A 22,906-nucleotide genomic window follows, 5' to 3' on the forward strand; every position below is an offset into this window, starting at 1 on the left:
TCACTTCAGGAGTTTGCACTCTGCAAGGATTCTCAGGAGTCTGCAGTTTGTAGCATATCATGGCCATACCTTGCTGTACTGAATTAAAAAAATACCTTCCTGGTACTTTATTGTGGCACACATTTTAATTTTCAGAGTCAATAATGTAGCCACAGCCTCTCTGAGCAAGAATCTCATTTCAGTGTTGAGAAATGTGGGGGAGAAAGGAGTAAGAGGTATGTTCAGGGATGATACTGCAACTCTTTACTCATAAACGTATTAACAAAATAAACCAGAAAATATGATATAATTGGTAGTGTTTGACCTTTTTGGCAGCAAGAGGTCATGAGTCGAGTCCATAGGGATAGCCCACTTCCCAGCTGAACTGAGCAGAAACGTGGAACCTCAGTTAAAAGAAAAGTAGTTTCCCTGCTTGAAGCAAGGATATGGTAAATACGTAGAGGAATTAAGTAATTATCTCTGATAGGTTTATAAAAAGTTACCACAAGCCCTCTTGCTCTCAGCCTCATTATGCTTCTTAACTTTTCCTAGAGTTCCCTTCAGATGATCACAGTAAGGCTTTTCACATCCATATCCTGACCAAACACATTTTACCTAAATAGGAGGAACTGAAATTTCAACCAGATATTAAAAAGTGAGGGTGTGTAACTTTACAGGGGAGAATTCTGAAATAGAAACAATGCCTGATATGAACAGGGGGGAAATCATTAATTGGCTTTTAAACTGGGGAAAATATAATGGCAAGTTTCTCCCTGGAAAGGATCCAACCCCCAAATTATGAACATTTTTAACAGAAAAGGTTTAGATGGTCATCAGTTCCAGTTTTTCAAGTATCTAGAAATGGAAAATGAAGCGGTGTCAGATGTTATACAAAGTTACAAAAGCTGCTTTTGAAGGTACATATTATGAAACAAGTCCAGTACAGATAGACTTCTTTTTTTTCTGGGACTGATGCTGCTACAACTGATATGAATCGGCTAAGAAACAGGAGAAAACTGAAACAAACTTTTCACTCATCCAGCTAAGAATGCAGCAAAGTATGAAGGAATACCAGACAAGAGGATAGTCAGGTAAGGACAAGAACGGCAGTAGGTTTCCAGTAGCTAGCTTTTTTGAAGGTAGAGTACACTGCAGTTTTGACTTTTCCTCATAGATTTTTTTCCCAAATACACATTTTTACATTTTGCTTTTTGGCAGCAAATTCTGTACCACTGAAATGGCAGTAAACTCTTTTCAGCAATTCTGTTCAGTCCTGTGGCCCACAGCAGCACACTCTAATTAAGCCATGGGACCCATCTCTTCCACTGTGGTAAACGATAGGTGCCTCACTGTCACCGGTGGTACCAGGGCCAGATTTCTTGCTTATCTTGGATTTACTTATAACTAACTGGTGAGATCACAGAAACTGCAGTCTTAGAGAGATACATTTACTAATGTCAAATTTTATTTCATGGTATGGGAGGATGCAAAATGAAACAATCTGCCAGTTCACATCCCCCTGATGTTAACATTTTAAAGCACAGGACAGAAAAAGAGAACAGGTGTTTTTCTCTAGTACTGTGTGGTAGGTAAAAGGGTAATTTTTATGTTCTTTCAGAAGAGTAGGGATTTCAAATGTAGTTTTGACAAACTACAATTAATCTCTATTAAAAGATAAAGGGAGAAAAGACTCCTGGAGGAGTCATGACATTTTTCCTCTGGACAGTGCTTGTAAAACTACGTTTGATCCATTCCTTTCTTTTGCATTTTAAAGATGATTGTAAGTTGCAAAGAAAAAAAAGCCATGAGAAGCTGTTTGCCATATGAAAAGGAAGACAAATAAGTCTGACTTGTATTAACAAAGAAATACTGTTCCACTCATTGCTGCAAGGGGCAGCCCTTCTTTCTGAACTGTCTAACATCTGCTCAACCCCCTTCTTTTCAGTTTCACCAATATTCAAATCCTGAGCCTTGTGGCCTTTCCAGATGTTCTGGGATGGGCACATGGTCTCGACTGCTGCAAAGCAGATCTCAGGCAGGTGTACTGTGCCTTTGGGGGCCTTTCTTGCTATTGGGAAAGCCACTGCCATTGCTCTGAGAAGCCCTCTGTTGTCTGAAATACAGATTAGGCAGCAGTAACATAACTAAAGTATTAAAATACCATAACAGATGAAGTAAGAATTTTATGAGAAAATTCTGCTATTTATGGAGTCAGCCTGGGACTCGGAAATCAACTTCACCAGGAGGCAAGGACCAGCACATGCATGAGTACCATCTTCTTTTCCAAGTGCAAATTGGATTTTCTTAACCTTTTCTTCTGTGATACAAACATTTAGACAAACAGTCAGATGAACAATACCTGTTGTAGAACAAAACACTGCACAGGAGACACGTCTTCCCCTGAGGAGAGGGCTGAAAGAGTAAACATGTAACAAGCATTAGTCAGATTGCTTAATGCACTGCTGAAAGACACTCAAAATAGTCACTGCAGGTGTGCTCTAAAGAGATGTATGAAGTATAAAACATGTACTATATAACACGTTAAATAATCTACCAGGTTCAAAAATCTTGTCAGAGAGGCAATTTTGCATTTGTCTTACTAAACACAGGTACGAGAAACATTCTTGGTCTTTTTAAAAAGAATTTCCTTAGCAGCACCAGCAACTGGCAGATTGTCAAAGGCAATCCTGATTGACAAACAGTAGAGAAATCCTGAGGAAGAGAGGTCAGGATACTGTGCTCCTCCTCCTCATAATCTGGCTGTTTCCTAGCAACCTTTTAGTATCATCTCAGTTGTTTCCATTCCTATAAGGACTGAGGCAAAAGCAGTTATCAACTGCAGCTCATAGAAACAATCCATCTAGGAATGGAGAGCAGCTAGTGGAAGCCAAACTGAAGGAAACCAGAAATTACTTCTGTGCTCAGCAGAAATCTCTTGGAAATACTTGCTGATGAAGTGTCCATGTCTGGTTGGAAGTTCTTATCTATAGCTGGTTACTTGCAGTCTGCAGTTTATGAGCACTACGTTGCTAGAATAGACTGTTTCAACTAGAAAGGACCTACATGACCATCTAGTCCAACTGCCTGACCAGTTCAGGGCTGACCAAGTTAAAGCATGTTATTAAGGGCATTGTCCAGCTGCCTCTGAAACTATGACAGACTTGGAGCATCCACCATTTATCTACCTATTTATGCCAGCAGATTTATGCACTACTGACAGTAAGCACAGACCATAGCCTCATATTTCTCCTATTCATTTTAGTGGAGTAAATGTGTCTGATTAAAATACCTTCACAGAGTGACAGGGACAGCAGTATCCCTACAAGGGAGGTTCTCCTTGTGTTTGAAAATTACCTGAGGGGTTTCAGATGGTCTTTTAATTAATTTATAATAACTTCTGAATATAGATTACAGCACAAAATCAAGTTTTTTAGGCAAAATGCATGCCATTTCAGTTTTATTCAGTAATTCAACAGGCCTGCTGAATTGGGATTGCTTGAGCATAGGACAAGGATTCAGGAAACGTTCAGGACCTCTTTCGAAGGCACTGAAGGTGCCTGAACAGTGGCACAAGTATAATTATACATGCAAAGGAAATAGCAAAACTTTACATGTGCAAATTTATTTTAAAATTAGATTTTTTTGCAAGTACAGGAAAAGAGATTGAGAGTATGTTAGACTACCTGAAAAAAATTGCCACTCAATGTAATCAGTTATGTGGAATATGAAGAAGTCAACCCAAGGTCAGCTTAAAAAGGAAATTAATTACTTAAACAGCCATTGCACATGTCCAGATGGCATGACTGCGAGGTTAAAACCAAGAAAGGACAGAACTCTTCAAAGTTGCGTGAATTTCTTAGTGCACATATAGCAGTATCATGGAAACGAAGGGTTCACTCATTATTTACAAACTGAATTTACTGATTTCCTAATTGCTGAAGGGAAAGAATGGAGATAAGAGGCTTAAGACACGCGTAACTTATTTTTCTATTCCTATGAACAAAACTCCATTCTCCCCCCGCCATTTTCACAGATATCTCCAGCTTGCCAGGCTTTCCCTAACTCATTTCAGAGTGTAAAGTACAAGCAGGCTGCATGTCTGCTCCTGCCACTTCCTGCTGGCCTCTTCACAGAGGTCTTCCAGGCAATTTCATTCTTGTATCTATTTAGCCTACATTTTAACAGAGATAAGAAAATACTCTTCTAAGATAGCTGGACTTGAGGATCTTAGAGGTCTTTTCTAACCAGAATGAGTCATTGATTCTGTAAGAATTAAACATGTACAATTTATCCCTTTCTACCAGGTTTCCCTTCAGACTCTCTGTTCCCCTTGTTGTGTCCATCCATCATCTCACATCTGTACTCCAGACAATAATTTCGTCAGCCAGTGCATTTATCTGAGCAGTTGCTAAGCATATTTCAAGTTTAGACCTAATTTCTAGCCCTTAATAATACACACCACACCTCAAGATTTTAAAGTGTAGACAAAATAAAACAGTTGTATTTTTAATTTCTGGCAATATTACAGGTTGGACTTGATGATATTTGAGGTCTCTTCCAACCTTGGTGAGTCTGTGACTCTGTGATACATGCAGATGAAGATAAGCTGGAGTCACAATGATGTTGCCAGGGTCAATGCAGTAGGTATTACAGTCCAGAAAATATGACATATTTTGGTACTTTCTAGTCTTTCTCTGCTGGGAATCTCTCTTACTGCAGCCTGTTGGATAGCTCATACTGGTAGGGAAACCTCTTTGGACTATATAACTTTAATATGCTTTGGTTTTGCCATATTCATTAAGACAGACTGCTGGGTTGTTTGTGTACACACAGCTAAATACCAAGCAAGACTCAAAGGCTCATGTTGTCTCTGTACATCGAAGATCTCTGGTTCACAGTTCCAAGGAGCAGGCTGAAAATCCAACCTTTAAGTTCCTCCAGTGAATGAATCATGGGGTTCCAACCCTCCCTCATAAGAAAATGTTAGAGGAAGCAACCTACCTAAAAGGGGTAAATGTAAAGAGATTGCCCTATAAGACAGTAATAAAATAGGAGCATGCAGTAGTGGAGGGCTAGTGGACGCCAAGTTATTTGTAACTACAACAGAAACCACTGCCTATGGTTTACAGACAGGCACATTGGAAGTGGAAATAGGAGACATTTGTATCAGTGAGAGAAAATAACCATCGGGTCAATTTATGAAGGAAAGCAGTAGATTTTCTGTCCATCATAGAACATTTTAAAATCAATATTGGTTTATTTCTAAAACATGTGCTGTATTCCACCATAAATTATTGGACTACTTGTAGATGTTATTGAGTGAGGCCCTACTGCCTGTGTCACATCACAGGTCAGACAAAATGACTGTAGTGTTCTCTTCTGGGCTTAAAATCTACAAAGTAATCAATGACTCTTACAGGGCAGCAGCCATGGAAAAAAGTCATGATCACTTATGGTTGGAAGGGAGGCACCACATCATCATCATCACATCACATCACATCACATACACCAAGCTGGGGGCAAGAGTTGATCTGCTGGAGGGTAGAGAGGCTCTGCAGAGGGACCTCGACAGGCTGGACAGATGGGCAGAGTCCAACGGCATGAGATTTAACACATCCAAGTGCCGGGTTCTGCACATTGGCCAAAACAACCCCATGCAGTGCTACAGGCTGGGGTCAGAGTGGCTGGAGAGCAGCCAGGCAGAGAGGGACCTGGGGGTACTGGTCGATGGTAGGCTGAACATGAGCCTGCAGTGTGCCCAGGCGGCCAAGAGGGCCAATGGCATCCTGGCCTGCATCAGGAACAGTGTGGCCAGCAGGAGCAGGGAGGTCATTCTGCCCCTGTATACTGCACTGGTTAGGCCACACCTCGAGTACTGTGTCCAGTTCTGGGCCCTTCAGCTTAGGAAGGAGGTTGACTTGCTGGAGCGAGTCCAGAGAAGAGCAACAAAGTTGGTGAGGGGTTTGGAACACAGCCCTGTGAGGAGAGACTGAGGGAGCTGGGGTTGCTCAGCCTGGAGAAGAGGAGACTCAGGGGTGACCTTATCACTCTCTACAACTACCTGAAGGGAGGTTGTAGACAGGCGGATGTTGGTCTCTTCTCCCAGGCACCCAGTATCAGAACAAGAGGACACAGTCTCAGGCTGCGCCAGGGGAGGTTCAGGTTGGATGTTAGGAAGAAGTTCTATACAGAAAGAGTGATTGCGCTATGGAATGGGTTGCCCGGGGAGGTGGTGGAGTCGCCGTCATTGAAGGTGTTCAGGAGGAGACTTGATGGGGTGCTTGGTGCCATGGGTTAGCTGTTGGGGTGGATTGGATTGGTTGATGGGTTGGACACGATGATCTTGAAGGTCTCTTCCAACCTGGTTTGGTTTGGTTTATTTAACACATCTGATAGGGCTGCTCAGTCAATAACAGCCTATGGAGGCTTCCAGTACTCACAAGGGAAAAAATGACCATATCCACCCAGCACAGACAAGCTTTTAGATTCTAATTCAGTATTTTATCACTTTCAGTCTTCTGCATAAAATGGAATGGGTTCAGATAAGATGTCATTCCATGGAAACAGACACAAGTGCTGGCATATATATTCCTGTAGCTTGCAGTCACTGCTCTATTTTACCAGTTTTCTGATTTGGCCCTTTTCCTCTTAATGCCCTTTCTCAGGTTTACTCACCCCCTCGACATTCCAACCTTTGGGCTAATGCATCATTAAAAGCCTTGCATTTATTTATGACTTAAGGAAAAGATGTCTGCAGAAATAGGAAAAAAGAATACTTAAGACTGAATGACAGAACTTGGAGCCTCTCACAGGCACTATTTTGTTTTGAGGTTGGAATTAAAGCACTTTTGGGATTCATTATTCTTTGCTTTCATAAATCTTTTTTGTGTCTTGGGATGCAGAGAAGTACTTAAAAAAAAAGGAAAAAGAATAAAACTAAGAATTGGTGTGTTGTTCAGAATGAAAGACTCTTGAAAGAAAACCATCTGACCTTGTATATTTTGTGTTATCTCAACTAATTTAGCTGTAAATTAGCCTTCAGTATTTGCATGCAGTCTGTCTAAAAGGTCAGTGGAATACTAATGAATTATTTTGTCTTCTTTAGCTAGTTCACATACAGTAGGCTGTGTAGTGAGAAGAGGTTAAAATTCATTTGAAAAATTCACTCCAAACCAATCTTTCTCCGCAGAGCTATAAACTACAGGGAGTTTGGGGACAGTGCATGTTTTAAAATTGTGAGTGAGTTCTGGGTGCTGCTTGCAAGGAACCTTCATTTTCTTAAAAGAGCTGACAGTTCAGACATTATTTACTGACATGCAGGGGAAATGTTGCAATCTTATTCTGTGGCATTGTATCAGCAGTGTGTAGATCAAACAGTTCTTAATAGTATGCTTTGCTGTAGTACAGGGTGGCAGGTCTTTTTGGAAGGATTAGGGAATATTGGACCAACCTGTGCTGTTACTATCTACACAGAGTGACATGCCTTTAAACTGACAAAGTAAGAGAGAACTCATCTGCCTCGTCCCACACCAAAAGAATTCATAGAGCTCTGTGAAAAGTTGGACAGAATTGTTCTCCCTTCATTTAGTCTTAGAACCTGCAAAACAGAAAAGGGGCATGAAAAAGCTGTATAAAAATGTTTTCTTTGTCCTGACAGATTATGAACTCATACAGTGCAAATTCTGAAGGACTGTGTTAAAAGGATAAGCACAAGTGCATGATCTAAAGAATTATCCAATATCTCCCATAAGTTTTGTTGGTAATTGTGATTTTACTTAGCATCTGTCATAATGATTGGGGGAGGGGAGGAGAAGACAAAAATGTATGTATTTGTAGCTGTTGCTCTCTAGGGAGAAACCTGAACCTTGTGAAACCTGATAAATGTGTAAAAAAGGAAGAAAATGTCATCACAGATAAGATTACTCAGCAGAGAGGAAATACTGTCAAAGTTGTGCAATCTAAACATATGTGTGGTCAATAATTTGAATGTTATGATACTCATTTCTAGAAAGTAGTGTCTGATGTGGTCATACATCTAAAAGCAATACCTAAAATACTAATTAGAACACATTCTGTCACTGTAAGTGCAAGAAGCATCAGCTTAGTCAATACTGTGGTGCTTTCAGTCCCCAAGTTTGGTTACAAAGACACTGGTGCTCAAAGCAGAAGATAACGTCTGCATCTTCATCCAACATGCAGTGCTGCAGGCTGGTCATCTGTGACTCTATGCTATGCCAACCAACACCAGGAAGGGTATGTCTGCAGCTCACTGCTGCATCATATGGAAGCTTCCAGCTCTAACAAGCAAGCTGCAGCAGCATCAGTTTACCCAAGTGCTCAACTAACTGACACACTGTACTGTCTCAGCTGTCACTTAGGCTTTCGTCATCTGGAGACCCCTGCATCCAAGTTTTTGTCAGTGAAGTGTTCAGCATAAAGTCCAACTATTGTTCTGTTGTTTTCTTTACCATCCTTCCATGTTTTGGGGTTCCAGGAGTGAGGTGCACAGAAGCCCATATGTAATTGCTCCTAAGTTGCTGTCTAAGCCAGAGTAGCTCACAATGATGTGTACTTCCTTGCCATGTTTAGCTGTTCAGATCTCACTGTACAGTGCAGTGGAGATGTTGAACAAGCTAGCATTATTTAGAAATCTTTTCTGATGCTTGATTGCCATAATGCTGCTTCCCTCATCAGAGTAATTTTGATTGGAAATCTGCAGTACAAGTCACAAAGCCCAATGCTGATGCAATTAGAATAACTTTTATTAGAATTAGAATAAACCAAACCAGGTTGGAAGAGACCTTCAAGATCATCGTGTCCAACCCATCAACCAATCCAATCCACCCCAACAGCTAACCCATGGCACCAAGCACCCCATCAAGTCTCCTCCTGAACACCTTCAATGATGGTGACTCCACCACCTCCCCGGGCAACCCATTCCAATGGGCAATCACTCTTTCTGTATAGAACTTCTTCCTAACATCCAACCTGAACCTCCCCTGGTGCAGCCTGAGACTGTGTCCTCTTGTTCTGGTACTGGGTGCCTGGGAGAAGAGACCATCATCCGCTATGGTGCTAAAATGACACAAAGCTAGTCGAGCTGTGAGAATGGCATTCAAATACTGGGTTTCATACTCTGTGTTTACAGTGGAAATACACTTTCAGACTTACAATGCAGGGTGGCAAACACCTGCACCATTACTGCAGAGAAAGTGGGACAGAGAGTAACAGCAGCTTTCACAGTTGCCAAGCAAGAGGCAAGTGCTGATGACTGAGCACCACGAAAGCCCAGATTTGTGAGATATGAACCTGTATCCTTTTGCTCTTAGTAGAAAGTGTCTTTGTTACTCCTCCTCAACCTTCCATTTGGAATGATTCTGCTTGGAATCCATTAAAGTCAAAAGACAGAGGGCTAAGAATTGCTTTCACTCTATCATTTAGTTACCAGACCTCCCTTTCTTTGCTTGATCTCAGTGATTTTTCTCCTTGGCAGCTACTGCAGGAATTACTTTGGTGTGCTGTGTTGAGTTTGGTATTAGTTGCTCACCATACAATTGTGTGGCTTTGTTGATAATGCTGATTTTGATGGCATCATAGCCTGGCCAGTTTGGAGCGTAGACATCTTGAAAGCTTAATGGTTATATTTATACTGTGGCCAATCATTAGGGAAACTTCAGGAACAGTGATTCCAAATTGGTAAGGTAAAGGTAAAAATGTAAGTGACGCAACCTGTCAAGTTCAAGGTTCCCCTGGATGGTCCCTCAAAGTATAGTTTTGTGCCCAGTGCATCAGAATCCAAGGTCACTGGAGAGAGAACAGGAAATAGAGGGCACTTACTTCACCTTGTCCCATGAAAACAAGAATGTGATTTTCAGCATAGTTTATAGTTATTGTTAAGTAAACCTGAGTTTGCCCTCCACTAGCAGAGAACAGCAGATTATGCACTGCAGGGATTTGTAAAAGACATAAACCCCGTTTCCCCTGCATTTCTACCAATTATCACAATGGAAACATTTATATTGTTCTTAGAGTTTTTAAATCAAGGTATTCCAAAGCTAAGTTCTGAGCCTCATTTCCCACATACTATCCCTTTCACATCATTTCTCTTACATGTTTAGTTAAATAAAAGAGAGATGTAAAATCCCCATGGAAAAATAAATCTAGCTAGAGCAATCATACTATGAACACATCAGCTCTGCAAAACTCTGTCTTGCTTCATTGCACAGAATGACAATTTGAAGTATCTTTCCAGAAGTCTCTGGGGAGGTTACCACATTTTATTCTCTATTCAGTTAAAAAAAAAATAAGGGGGGGGAGGGGTTTTTGAGAACCTATTAGAAGTCTCCTAGTGAAATACTTACAGTTACATTCAGTATTATCCAGTAGTTTCAGAGGCTGAAATGTAATTGATTTTATTTTACTTTCATCAGCAAGTAAAGGTCACCCATCCAAACCCTGCTTTTCCAGATGCACACATTTCATTTGTTATCATCTTAAATAACACATAAGTGCACTCATATTCCAGTATGCATCAGCTGCACACAAGTTCTGTTAAGCAGTTCTCTACTTTCTGCACCATAGACATCGAATGAATGCTTACCTGGCGTTCAAATAAACATCTTTAAGCAGGAAGCCTTCCTAAACCACAAGGAATCTTCTAAATGTTTCATGAGTACCAGAACAAGTATTCTTCATGTGTAGTGACAGCTGTAAAAATCCAATCTAACTCAGTATTTGGAAGTACTCCTCCTCTGATCTCTAAGCACAGTCTTTTTCCTTTGTGGCGGGTTGAAATTACCCCCCGACTAATCTGAGAGAATTACCCCCCCAAATAAAATTGCCAGACTAGCTCTGAAGGTTTTGGGAGCAAATGAAGCTATATTTACAAGCAAACTAAACCCTAGAAATATGTAACGCAACAACTATGCACAAAAGCTACAATATATGTACAGTATATATATATTTACAATTTATAAACAACACAAACTCCTCAGCCCCCCATAGCAGATGCTGCTGGAATGCTGGAGGACAGAGAAAGCAACTTCAAATCAGTTTTCTTTCTAACAGTAACGATGGTTTGCATGTGATTTCCATCAGTTCCCACTGTGTTCACCTGTCCAGAATATCTACCTAGCTCGCTGTCCTAACTGAGCCTAGTTCTCACAGCTCTGCTTGCCTCCATGTCCTCTGCTTCTCAATCTTGTTAAGTTCCATGCACCAGAAACACCAGGTCTGATCTCGGGAGTGATCCTCAGAGACAGTCTTGAGGTTAAATATTTCTTCTTGACTTATCCTAAGAACAAGTAATGATGAAGAGTTATCCCTGAACTTAAGAATTCTAAGATGAGAATAGTAACAAGTGGTTTTTATTCATTATTCACTGCCCATGATTACAAAAATCTTTGCTTCAGCTTAATTTTAAAATACTGTCATTTTCCTTTGGAAAATCTCAGTGCTCAGCTAGTGATGAAAGTTAGCACTGGGAGTTGTGATAATTTTGGACTCACTCTGGAAAAACCTTAGGGGTATAGCCAGAGAAATTGGTGCAAAAATAAACCAGGGAAACAGGTATTGACATCATTGACCAAAAAGGTCACATCTTTCTGCATCTTGCAATGTTGCATAAGCAGGAAAAAAAGCATGCCTACCCCTCTGGAATGGCTGAGAAGTGTTGTAATGAAGCCATGGTAAAACAGTTTCCATAAAATTCTGATTTATTCCTGGGTGAACTTGGTGGATTCACAAAAGAGATATATTTTTGTAAGCCTGTCCTGGTGTTCTTGGGGTTAACATTGCCACGAGCCTGTTACTATCTCCTTGTTTCTGTTGCTGCTAAATGGAGTTGCTTGCTAATGGTATGCCAAGTTTTGCATTTAAAAAGGAGCCTTGATAAGCTTTGCATGGGGAAAAGGAGTCTTGTACTGACAAAATACTCTAAACTTGGAATAAAAGCACCTAGAAAATCCATACCATTCCATGACCCTCTGAAATGCACTTTATAACAAAATTATCACAGTTGGCACAAGTCTTGGTAAACATTTCTTTGACAAAGTTTTTCTTTCCAGTCTGGCATGCCAGAGATGGATGGGGGAGGGGATCCATAAAAAGGAAATTTGTGATTCTGGTGTTGAAGGAAAGCCATGAAAGGGGATGGGTGAGCTGAGGTTACTTGGCTGGATGTCTTTTAACAAATGCCTCCTTAGTGACACCTTTATAGTGAGGATTACAGCAGAGGATGGATGGCTATCTTGGGCATGGAACAGAAGGAAATAACTAACCTCTCTGCATTTTGCAGAATACTGTGCAAAAAACCCCAAAACAACAACAACAAATCCCATGGATTCTACTGGGCAAAATCCCCCCACAACTTATATGTCCTAGCAGTACAAACAATCTAGCGCTCAAGAAAATAGTATTTGTCAAAAGGTGCTTCCCACTGTACTACTGCCTGACTGTACAGGACTTGGCTCCAAAAGCTGTGAAGCTAGAATTTGCTGTTTCCTTCCATGGGCTCCTCAGTCAGGTCTGTGAAGCGCAGAAGTTACTGCACCTGTGGTTAGCACTTCATCCAGAAAAATTACTGCTATTCCCTGTGCACATCTTTATAGTTATTACTGGAGTTAACACAAAATGGGATAGAAAAAAATAATTCTAGGACAAAACCCTGTCCAGCTCCTTGGGATACAGGTAAGTGGCATTTTTAGGAGTCTGCTCGGGTCTTCAGCTTCCTCAAAGACCTTTCATTCCAGGTTTTAATGGCTCTTGCTTCTATAACCCTTTTCTACCATCTCATTAGCAGTAAGCTTCAAAGTGAAGCATGCCAGTGATGCCTACATAGCTAATGGATGTGTGAGTCTGTATAATGAAAGGTTCTCTGACTCCAAAAGATGGAAAACAAAAAAAAACTGTACTGACTGTAGGCTGCTGGTTTTGTGAAGGACAAAATCTGACAACTATGGTCCCAGATCAGGAGAGAGCAGACAGGTTCACAGGGTGGGAAGGCAATGTGAGGAAGCAGATCTGGAAGGGATAGAACAGGTGAACACCCTGTTTAGTGCTGTGAGATGCTGATAATTGTACTCTGAGTACCACAAACAGCAAGTTGGTCCTACCAAACTTCCTACACAAATGCAACACCATGAACATACTAGAATTTCAAGCAGAGAACAGAATATGCTGTGGCACAGAAACATAACCAAATATTTAAATACATCCTTTAAACTTATTTTTATGTGGGAACTATGTGAGGCTGCATATGGGAACAGAGCAGCTTAGAATCTATGTTGGTGCTTTCCTTTCCTCACTATTTTGGAGTTCATCCCTGTGTTGCCATCAGGCGTGAGATAGTGTTCTAACAGTTGTACTGATTATAGAATTAAAGTGCTAGTCCCTTCCTTTTTCATTTCTCTAATTCTGTATCCTCCATACACAAATACAAACGGACCAAACTGCTGCGTGTTGTCCCTTACACAGACACAAGAACAGAATCAAAGGGTAATTCTGTCTCTCTTGTGTGTCTTAAACTCTTGTTTTTTCAAGATATGTATTGATTTGTATCAGGCATGACATGTTAAGATCCTGCTTTAATTTATGTCAGTTAGCTTTTAATGTGAAGAGCAGAAATACTGTCTGCTACCCTGTCCACCTAAAGGGAATTTCTGCTGTTACAGCTCGGTGATATCAAAGTTCTACCCATTTTAAAATCTGATTTCTGATTGCTTTAACAAGGCATATATACATATATGTAACTTAATATATGATGTTATTTTCTCTTCCTCTCTTTTTTTCTCAGAACAAATTATGACATCGACATCTAAAGGAATTTTCCGGCCATTTTTTATTATCTTCATTGTCCTTGGTTGCTTCATGGCCTTTATATTAATTTATATCAAACCAACAAATAGCTGGATCTCTGGTCCTATAGAATCAGCCAGTTCAGTTTTGAAAATGAAGAGTTTCTTTTCTTCCAAAACTGATAATCTTAATGAAACCACTGTTTTGATCTGGGTTTGGCCATTTGGTCAGACTTTTGATCTATCATCCTGCCAAACAATGTTCAACATCCATGGGTGCCATCTGACTATTGACCGCTCACTATATAACAGATCCCATGCTGTTCTCATTCATCACAGGGACATCAGCTGGGACCTGACTAATTTACCTCAGCAAGCCAGGCCACCATTCCAGAAGTGGATCTGGATGAACTTGGAGTCTCCAACTCACACTCCACAAAAGAGTGGCATTGAACACCTCTTTAACCTGACCCTGACTTACCGGCGTGATTCAGATATTCAGGTGCCTTATGGCTTCATGATGGTGGGAACAAGTTCCTTGACGTTTGAAGTGCCAAGTAAGGAAAACTTGGTCTGCTGGGTTGTAAGTAACTGGAACCCTGAGCACGCTCGAGTCAAGTATTACAATGAGCTTAGCAAATACATTGAAATCCACACCTATGGGCAAGCCTTTGGAGACTATGTCAATGACAAAAACTTGATCCCAACTATCTCCACTTGCAAATTCTACCTTTCCTTTGAAAACTCCATCCACAAGGATTACATCACTGAGAAACTTTACAATGCTCTTCTGGCCGGATCAGTACCAGTGGTACTGGGCCCCTCCAGAGAAAACTATGAGAATTACATTCCAGCAGACTCTTTCATACATGTGGAAGACTTTCTCTCCCCTAGAGAGCTGGCAGAGTATCTTCTCATGCTTGACAGAAATAACAAAATGTACCTTAGCTATTTCAACTGGAAGAAGGATTTCTCAGTGCATCTTCCTAGGTTCTGGGAATCACATGCATGTCTTGCTTGCGATCATGTGAAAAGACACCAGGAATACAAATCCATTGGAAATTTAGAGAAATGGTTTTGGGATTAATTTGTGTGTGTGCGCACTTTTTTTAAAGAAGCCAGAGGAAACTTCAGACCAAGTGGAGAGAAAAGGAAAAGAGATGGAAAAGGAAGGAAAAGACAGATGTATGTCATGGGTTATCAGCTGTCCTCTCTTGGCTCTCCTATTTTCCTATTTATATTTTGTAAGAGATTTTAAAGTGTCAGCAACAGCAGTCATCAATACTCAGTTTTAAATTATAATGTACGTACTAATTATGTGCACTGAAGAATATTTGATAGTTTACTATATCTTTTAAACAAGATTTTCCACTATTTCTGTGAGTTACGTTCCAGCCTTAATGTAGTAATTGTTAACATTTCTTTTTTTATTTTTAACATTACATTTGCTGTTTCACCTGTCTGGAAAATGAGGACCCAACTTCTAAATGCCAGAGAGAACTTTAAGAAAATAATGTGGTGTTCCAGTCTGAAATGTGTGTAATGTTACAAAGGACAGTAGAGGTTTTTATGGTTCATCTTGCTTCTTAAGAACATGGTAAAGTTCAATGCCTAACATTATTCCAGCAGGATCAGTTGCACCCTTTTAAAGGGTGCTGAATCTAGAAATGTAGTTTTTAAAAGGTATTGCAATAACAGACAGTCTTTGTGTCTCAAAATAAGATGTTTCCTAACATTCTTCCATTGAGTTGTTTTAGGATTACATCTGTTCATCTGTTCTTACCCTCTCAAGAATAAAGAAATCAGATATAGAGAAGATGAACAATTTTAATGATTAAAGCCCAGATTCATGCAGGTTTTGGGTGTACTTAAGTCTCACCGTGTCTCAGGTGTTGTTTGCAGGGGCCAGGGCTGTAAGTGGTGTTAGCTGCTACAGAGATGAAGAGATCTGAACAGAAGCCTTTGATCACATTGGCCTCTTGCACTGAACCCAGCTGGCAATAACAGATGTTTAGAGGCAGCTTGCTGAGAAGTTTTTGCAACTTCTCTCATATAATTTTTTGAACAGTTGTAGCTGGACAACTTGCCATGACTCATGAATCTGGAAAAAAATAAGACCAAACAGTGGGTTTTTGAAAAGACATAGGCTGAAATTTAGTAAATAAGTTGCCAGGCTGACAATTTCAACCATTCAACTGTTCAAACTAATGAATTTGAGGGTTTTTTAGTGTATTTTATGTGACAGGTATGAACATGCACCCTTAAAAACATCAGTTGCTATCAAAATCTTAGTATATAAATAGGATCTCAAGTAACAAATTAGTAAGTATTAAAATGTGATGATTGTTTGAAATGCCTGCTTTTAACATGCATAATTTGATTTTATTACTTTTTTCTTTCAGCTAAGACTTAAATATCTGATTGCAGTATACATTCGTATACGCAAGGTTGTTTTAATGACATAAGCGTATGGATACAGTTCGGTATCACGTGAAAGTCAATCAACTTATTCTTTCAGGTCAAAATGTTACAAATCACACCTACTGAGAGGAAAAAAATGGAAAAAGATTAACTGGACAAACTTCCTCTGATGTGATGCAGAACAGCTTGACAAAGAAAAGTAGCTGATCAAGTACTTAACTCGCAGAGTGCAACATTGCTGGAGTAAGAGAATAAGGGATAAGCAATGATAAACATTTAGCAAAAGATAAGGGGAGATTAGTCAGATTTTTTTTTTCACCCCAGGTTGGAACAGAAGCACAGAACACTGTAAGAGTGATGCAGTTTAATTTCTAAAGCAGCAAACTCCAGGGAAAGGTTACAGAAACATTTGTGCTCTCCCTGTGGCTTCAAAAGCTGTGTTCTGATCTAGATGTTTATTTATTCTATTTATTGCTGTCTTTAAAAGCTAGTGTGCAATAAACTGTGAACCTCCTGAAGTCACCAGCATTCCAGTATGAAACACAATGAGCTCACCTTGCCAGTTAATGCAATATCATGAAATCCAGTCTTCTACAAACCAAGCGCTGAGGTGGGGATAGTGCGAGCGCCGTGCTCGGTGTTTTGAAGGCAAGTGGCTATGGCCTACAGTCCCGTGGACACCATACTTCTTGTTTGCAGGAGGGCTGTGGAATTCTCACTTACTGAGCATGTCACTGCTCCAGATGGATCATCTGGTTCCCTTGGTGTTGGGATCTAGAAGCTCTTTGTATGGATCTCAGTGGAAGTACAGTCACCCCTTGGTGCACAGGCTCTTACTTCATCCTGACTTTCAGAAAGGGGGAGATGTGCTGAATCTAGTAAGACCTGATGTCAAGTCCAACTGGTTTCTTGGTGCCAAGATTCAGCCAATAAATCCTTACACCAATAACAGGAACAATAACGAGGTATGACTTGTTACTGCCAGTATCAGTCAGTGTGCACACAGGGAAGTGTTGAAACAACTGTAAGTGATGTCATTACCTCTGTAAGCACTGGATCCAGTCAGCATGGCCAATCTTGGGCAATTTTAAGAAATGTGAAAGTCTTTCAGTGGACTTCTTCTGATGGGAGGGAGAGTTCTGCTGTTCACTGGGGTTGTATAATTTGCATTCCGGGGACACTGCTAAAATCCTGTCAGGGACTGATAAAAACGGAAGAGAAATCTAATCCAGACTGAAATGTCCCAAGAATCATGACCAACTCCTAAACAAGAGACATGACCCTAAGGCCTCACCAACATTCTTGAAGAGTGTGAGCTGGGACATAAGTGAGCCAGCCATTTTATGAAGTCCTTAAGGTAATCCACAGGTATCATGCCTTAAGCAGTTCTGGGATACAAAGAGCTTTGTTAACAGAAGATGAACCACGTCCAGCCCGAGTGGTAAATCATATGAAGTAATGGATATAAAACATCTGGGAGCCATGCATGCATAAAGGCATCCTACCTAGCCCTACACACCTAGCTCACAGCAGATTGATTGCCATTTGTTTATTATACTAAGCATTGTGATGTTTGTGCTCCTTCAGTGAGCTATCCTACATAAACAGCTAGCAGAAATAGAGTCAAAGAGTAAATCACTTTGAAGAAGAATGGGCAGAACCAATAAATTATAGAAAGGTAAATTGCTTGGACGTAGTTAGAGAACAAGATATTGTTTATGACTCGGTACCACTGGCCAAAGGAAAGAAATGAACGATGGGAAATCACACCAAGTCACCACTTCTTAGCATTTTCGCAATAGGCTTTTTTCAGGCATTCAGATTATTTGCTAGCCCATCCTGCATGTGCACTTGTCATAAGCTGACTTGGCAGTGACTGAAGCCAGAGAGTACTCATCACTCTCTCCTACAATAGCTTCTTTTGGATATTTTTGGGCTCTCTGTCATGCACTAAGCTATGAACATTGCTGCTTTATCAGTGTGGAAGAAGAAGACCCAAGCCAGACAAAGTACTAACTATACAGATGCACTGCTACCCCACTGAATGTGAACAGACATCAGACAAAACTGGAGCAGACTCTTCTGATGCAGTTTTCATTTAATTTCACAGACATTCAATGACCACAGCAGTGCTTGCTCAGTATGAGATCACCATTCCTTAGTGAATCCTGGTTCCCATTTTTTTTTGACTACCTCTTGTCTTCCAAAATGGTTGTACTCACCATGGATGAGCGGCCTGAGCAAAGCCCACAGCATGTGTGAGACACAGCAATATATTTGTCTTTCAAGAAACAGATCAAATAAAAAAAAAGTAGCCAGAGAGAACAAGAATGTTGTAGAGTTCATGCAGGCTGAGCATGATATGGGAAGTTGGTGCCACTGAGCACAATAAACACTTGCTTACTGCTTCTAGCTACTCATGTGTGTTTCTCAAACTGAGCCTTTTTAAAAGAAATAACCAACCAGACATATTTTTCTCCCATTTCTGATCACACAGCTTCAGTTAAATAGCCAATAACTGTTGCAGATATTCAAGAATGGGACTCCTGTTGTCCTTATGTCATCTGTAATAGACATCATCATGTCTGTTAGAGAAAATAATAACATTCAGGGGAAGAGTGAAGTCAATCAGTAAGCTAATGTCAATCTTCATGTCTTCGTGCAACTTTATTTTCTGAACTTGACTCAAGGAAGACCTTAAGCACATGCATATCACCATGAGGTTCAAGCTGGAGCTTAAATTTAAGAGCATCTTACCTGCTTTAATGCTTTTGGGCAGTTTGCTTTCATTGTTTTTGGGAACTGTGCCAGAAAGCACAGTCTGTAGCCAGCAGAGGCCAAGGTGTGTGGCCTCTCTTGCATCCCCTGTGTCCACCCTGTGATTAGACCATGCTGAAAACTGTTTGGAATAATCATGGCTTAGTGTCTGTCCAATATATCTTGGCCCTCCTTTCCTGCTTCCACAAACTCTGTGCCACCATCACCTCATGCCATGCACTCAGTGTGGCCTGCACCTCACAGCTTGCCTGTGCTGCTCAGGGCAAGTGACCCTGCCTGCGGTAGAAGATGAGAGGAGCTGAGCTGTGCTGAGCTAGTGTTTGGAGGGCTGCTCTAGAAAGAAGGCATAAAACCTGGTCATGTGTGCATCCTTTGAATCTTGACTGGGTGTGTCCTACAGAGGGTCAGTCTTGGCCATGCCTGATTTTCCTTTGGGAGGAAAATAGTTGGATCAGTCTAAAGGAGACTGAGTGATCATCTGTGTGCAACATGGGAACACGAGGGGTGTCTGTGCGTGCTGACAAGGAGGCTTCTGACCTCTAACACTCAAGTGTTCCCTTGGTAAAACTAGTACCTGATTGAGAAGAGAGTCTAGGAGAAGCATTTGCTTATCTACCAGTTGTGGTACTGGATGACAGTTCTGGTTTGTTTTCTTGGGTTTAGTATAAGTGATTTTTAAATGTTAGAAATCAATCAATGTGATTCATACAAGACAGTTATTTCAGCTTCACCTTTTGCTTCTTGCTCAGGCAAATCTTCCACCAGGATGAGCAGCTGATTCAGGGGATCCCCATGCCAGTAATAAAGGGTTGAGCCAAGGGTAGAATGGCTGCAGTAAAAACCTTCCTATTCACGGGTGTTTCCCTTCTAACATTTCAATAACTAGTTCTAGAGCTACAGCAAATTCTGCCTTCCAGTGTAAAATTCATGCTGATTAGATATGTTTGTAAAAGGTACAGGAGAAATTGATTAATTAACCCATGCAGTAGGAATTCTCATTCATGGCACAAATGCCAGAGTGACAGAGATGATAAACCATAATTAGGCCTAGAGACATTGCCCTGTAGTTTTCACTGCAGAAGGGATAAAAAGAATAAAGGGATAAAAGTCCCTTCATTACACTATTGGAAATGTAATTAATTGGGAATCTTTTATGTCCCCATACCCTGTGCCAATTTAACCGAACCCAGCAGCATGCGTGGTGAACAGTTCTGAGATGCACTCCTGCAGCAGAGGGCCTCTTATCTGCGTGTTAATAGCCTGAATCATGAGGAGGTTGGTGCAGACCACTGTCACTAGTAGGTGACTCAGTCACCGTCAGTCAGGTTTCTCATTCCTGCTTTCAGTCAAGGAGGCACAGAATCAACACGAAACTCACCTGACATCTGTGCATTTCCTGGCACACTCATGGGTGGGATGGGTTAGGACACTCTGACTCCTGCAGCCTGTGCCATGCATGGGTAGGATTGCACAGAAGATTTTGCTGTTCCAAGTAATAAGAATATTGCCAATTTTTTGAGTTGTGGTGCCAGTCTTTACAAATTAAGTATTCGCACATGGGAGAGTTCTTCATTAACATTCCTAACCAGATAATTAGTAGGAAAATAATTTATTCATTGCAAATTGGCAGCAAAAGCTATTGTTTGTTATTCTTTACATGAATTAGTCCAGTGGAAAACAGGCTTTGATTAAACTTTATCTCCCTGGCTTGATAAAGCCTGTTTGGATCCAGATATGTGGGCATGCGGATAGCAACATTAGAGATATATGGTAAACAAGCACATATATAAAATGGGATCAATTTCCTGCAGAGCCTTGAAGCTGTATCTGAACACTTCAGCAGTCACCAGATGAAAAGTGTTCCTGTCAGTCCCTTTCTTTAGAACATGAGAAAAGCCAGTCTGATATATGCTGTTAGGCAGAGAAATGGTTCCTTTGCTGCGTTGGTTTTAACACACGTGCTGTAAGAGATGAAATTCAAAAGTTTGGACAGTTATCTCCCTTGGTGCAATGTAGTGCTTTGAATATTTGATGGATAAACTGAAGAGAAGGCGGTGGAAAGCTTTTCCCTTCGTACAAGATCTTAACGTGCCAAGCCGTTCCCAGTGAAGGAACAGAAGAGTTAAACAAAACTGACTTTTTCTTAGGGTTTGCAAAATCTTCTGTTAATGGACTGTAATTTTGCACTATTTTGTAAGAAAAGAGAAAAGGAAAAAGAAAAAAGAACTGAGAACAGAAAAAAACAGATGCCAAATGTATGGTTTGTACAATGCTATTTTTCTTATATAAGGTGTCATCCCATTGTGACTCTGTGTTATTGTAAACTGTGAAAAACGTGATGTACTGGTGTGACACACCCTGCCAAGGGCCATTGCTAACACAGATTAGTCACCTGGACTTGTTTGTATGGAACATTCATAAATCTGAGATCATTTTTGTACTTATTTTTTGTAGACTATTTTTCCACATTTACAACACAACTGTTATTTTATATCAAACATTAATTTTGCTTTCAAATATTATTTGACTAGGTGGATGGGTATCTTAAATGTGCCAGAGATCCAAATCTGTAACAAACATAATTCAGAAACTCTTCTCTGCCAAATCGTAATGCCCCGGAACTTGCAGGTGCTGTGCTGAGCAAGGAGGCACGCTGCCCGTAAGCCAGAGTTGATCCTCCATGGTCGTGAAGATGCTGTTGACGCTTGCTAGGATAAATGCCTGGTACTTCTAAGCTGTATTTCCCTCCTGTCTTTCTCTGTGTTGCAGAACTGAAACTGAGTGCCATAGCTCAACATCACAGATATTCAGCCACTCACATCATGTGCCATGGATTTGACCTCTGAAATTAATTGGTGAGAATAGGAGAAAAAAACCTTAAGCTGCTTGTCTTCATTCAGACCCACTTTCTGTGGTGGATCACATGGAAAATGGGGTAGTTGCCACATGCAGGACTTAAATAGTCTCAGTAAAGATGTCACATCCTGCATGTAGACCATGGGACCACATTTACTCTTGGAGCAAGATCAGGACTAAAGTGCATTTGTTGAGTGTTTGAGCTGACACACATAGCATTGATTGGGATCTGATAGGAATCCTTGCTTCGTATTCCCATCTAATGATATTTCTTCTACTGACAACTTAAACGTATGTGTTTTACAAATACATTTGTGCTAAAAATAGCAACCATGGAAAATTGAATTGTAATAAAACCAATGAAAACCATTCTCACCTGCAGGCACATTTTAAGATGCCGTGTTAAAAGGAGATCTTGCAAAAAGTTGTATTTTTAAGAATTATTTTATATTTTTCCCCATGATCTAGGCATTTTATAACAGAGATTCTACCAAACTTTCTTTGCTCCCTTTGAACAATGTCATCACCCTGAGATGCATCTGAAAAATGTAGAGGTTCAACCACTGATGTTTTTCAGTATTTATTTTTTTAATTCAGTAGTGTTGTCCAACTTTCTTCTGATTACCTGTAGCTATGTTGGGAGTTTTCAACACAGTCTGCCTGCAGTCAGCAAATACCTGCTTTATAAAAACTACAGGTAACCTTTTCAAGGACTTTAATCAACTATGTGAAATTAACATTTCAGAATTCTGATTCCAAGGTGGTTAACAAGCAGCTCACTGACTCCTATTTATTGAGTACTGGAATTCTCCCCAAAGGATAAACACTGAATTCTGTAAATAACAGAGCTCTATAGAAGCCTAACAAATTATTGTAATAGGTATAATAAAGAGAGAACACTCCAAATGTGCTGTAGTCTTTGATCATTATTTAATACGTCTAATATAATTCTTTTTCTTTCTGCAATAGTTCTCACCAAGAGCCTGATCCAAAGATGGTGACCAGGCATCCCCATGGCTTCTGGCTGAGGTGCCACAATCAGAATTCCAGCTCTTTTCAAGCTGTTCCACATGCAATTC

General features: G+C 40.4%; 1 protein-coding gene across 2 annotated transcripts in view; it reads left to right on the forward strand.

The window, feature by feature from the left end:
- Positions 1-22,719, forward strand: part of FUT9 (fucosyltransferase 9) — a 37,941-nt gene extending 15,222 nt beyond the window's left edge. For both annotated transcript variants that reach the window (XM_068160404.1, XM_068160403.1), the window contains exon 2: positions 13,772-22,719. In XM_068160404.1, the coding sequence (XP_068016505.1) occupies positions 13,780-14,859 (1,080 nt within the window). In that variant the 5' untranslated portion in view covers positions 13,772-13,779 and the 3' untranslated portion in view covers positions 14,860-22,719. The remainder of the gene's footprint in view (positions 1-13,771) is intronic.
- Positions 22,720-22,906: the final 187 nt, after the last annotated feature.

Source organism: Melanerpes formicivorus, unplaced genomic scaffold (genome assembly GCF_026170545.1).
Source record: "Melanerpes formicivorus ecotype bairdi unplaced genomic scaffold, bMelFor1.0.p_v2 SCAF_50, whole genome shotgun sequence".
NCBI classification, from domain to species: Eukaryota; Metazoa; Chordata; class Aves; order Piciformes; family Picidae; genus Melanerpes; species Melanerpes formicivorus.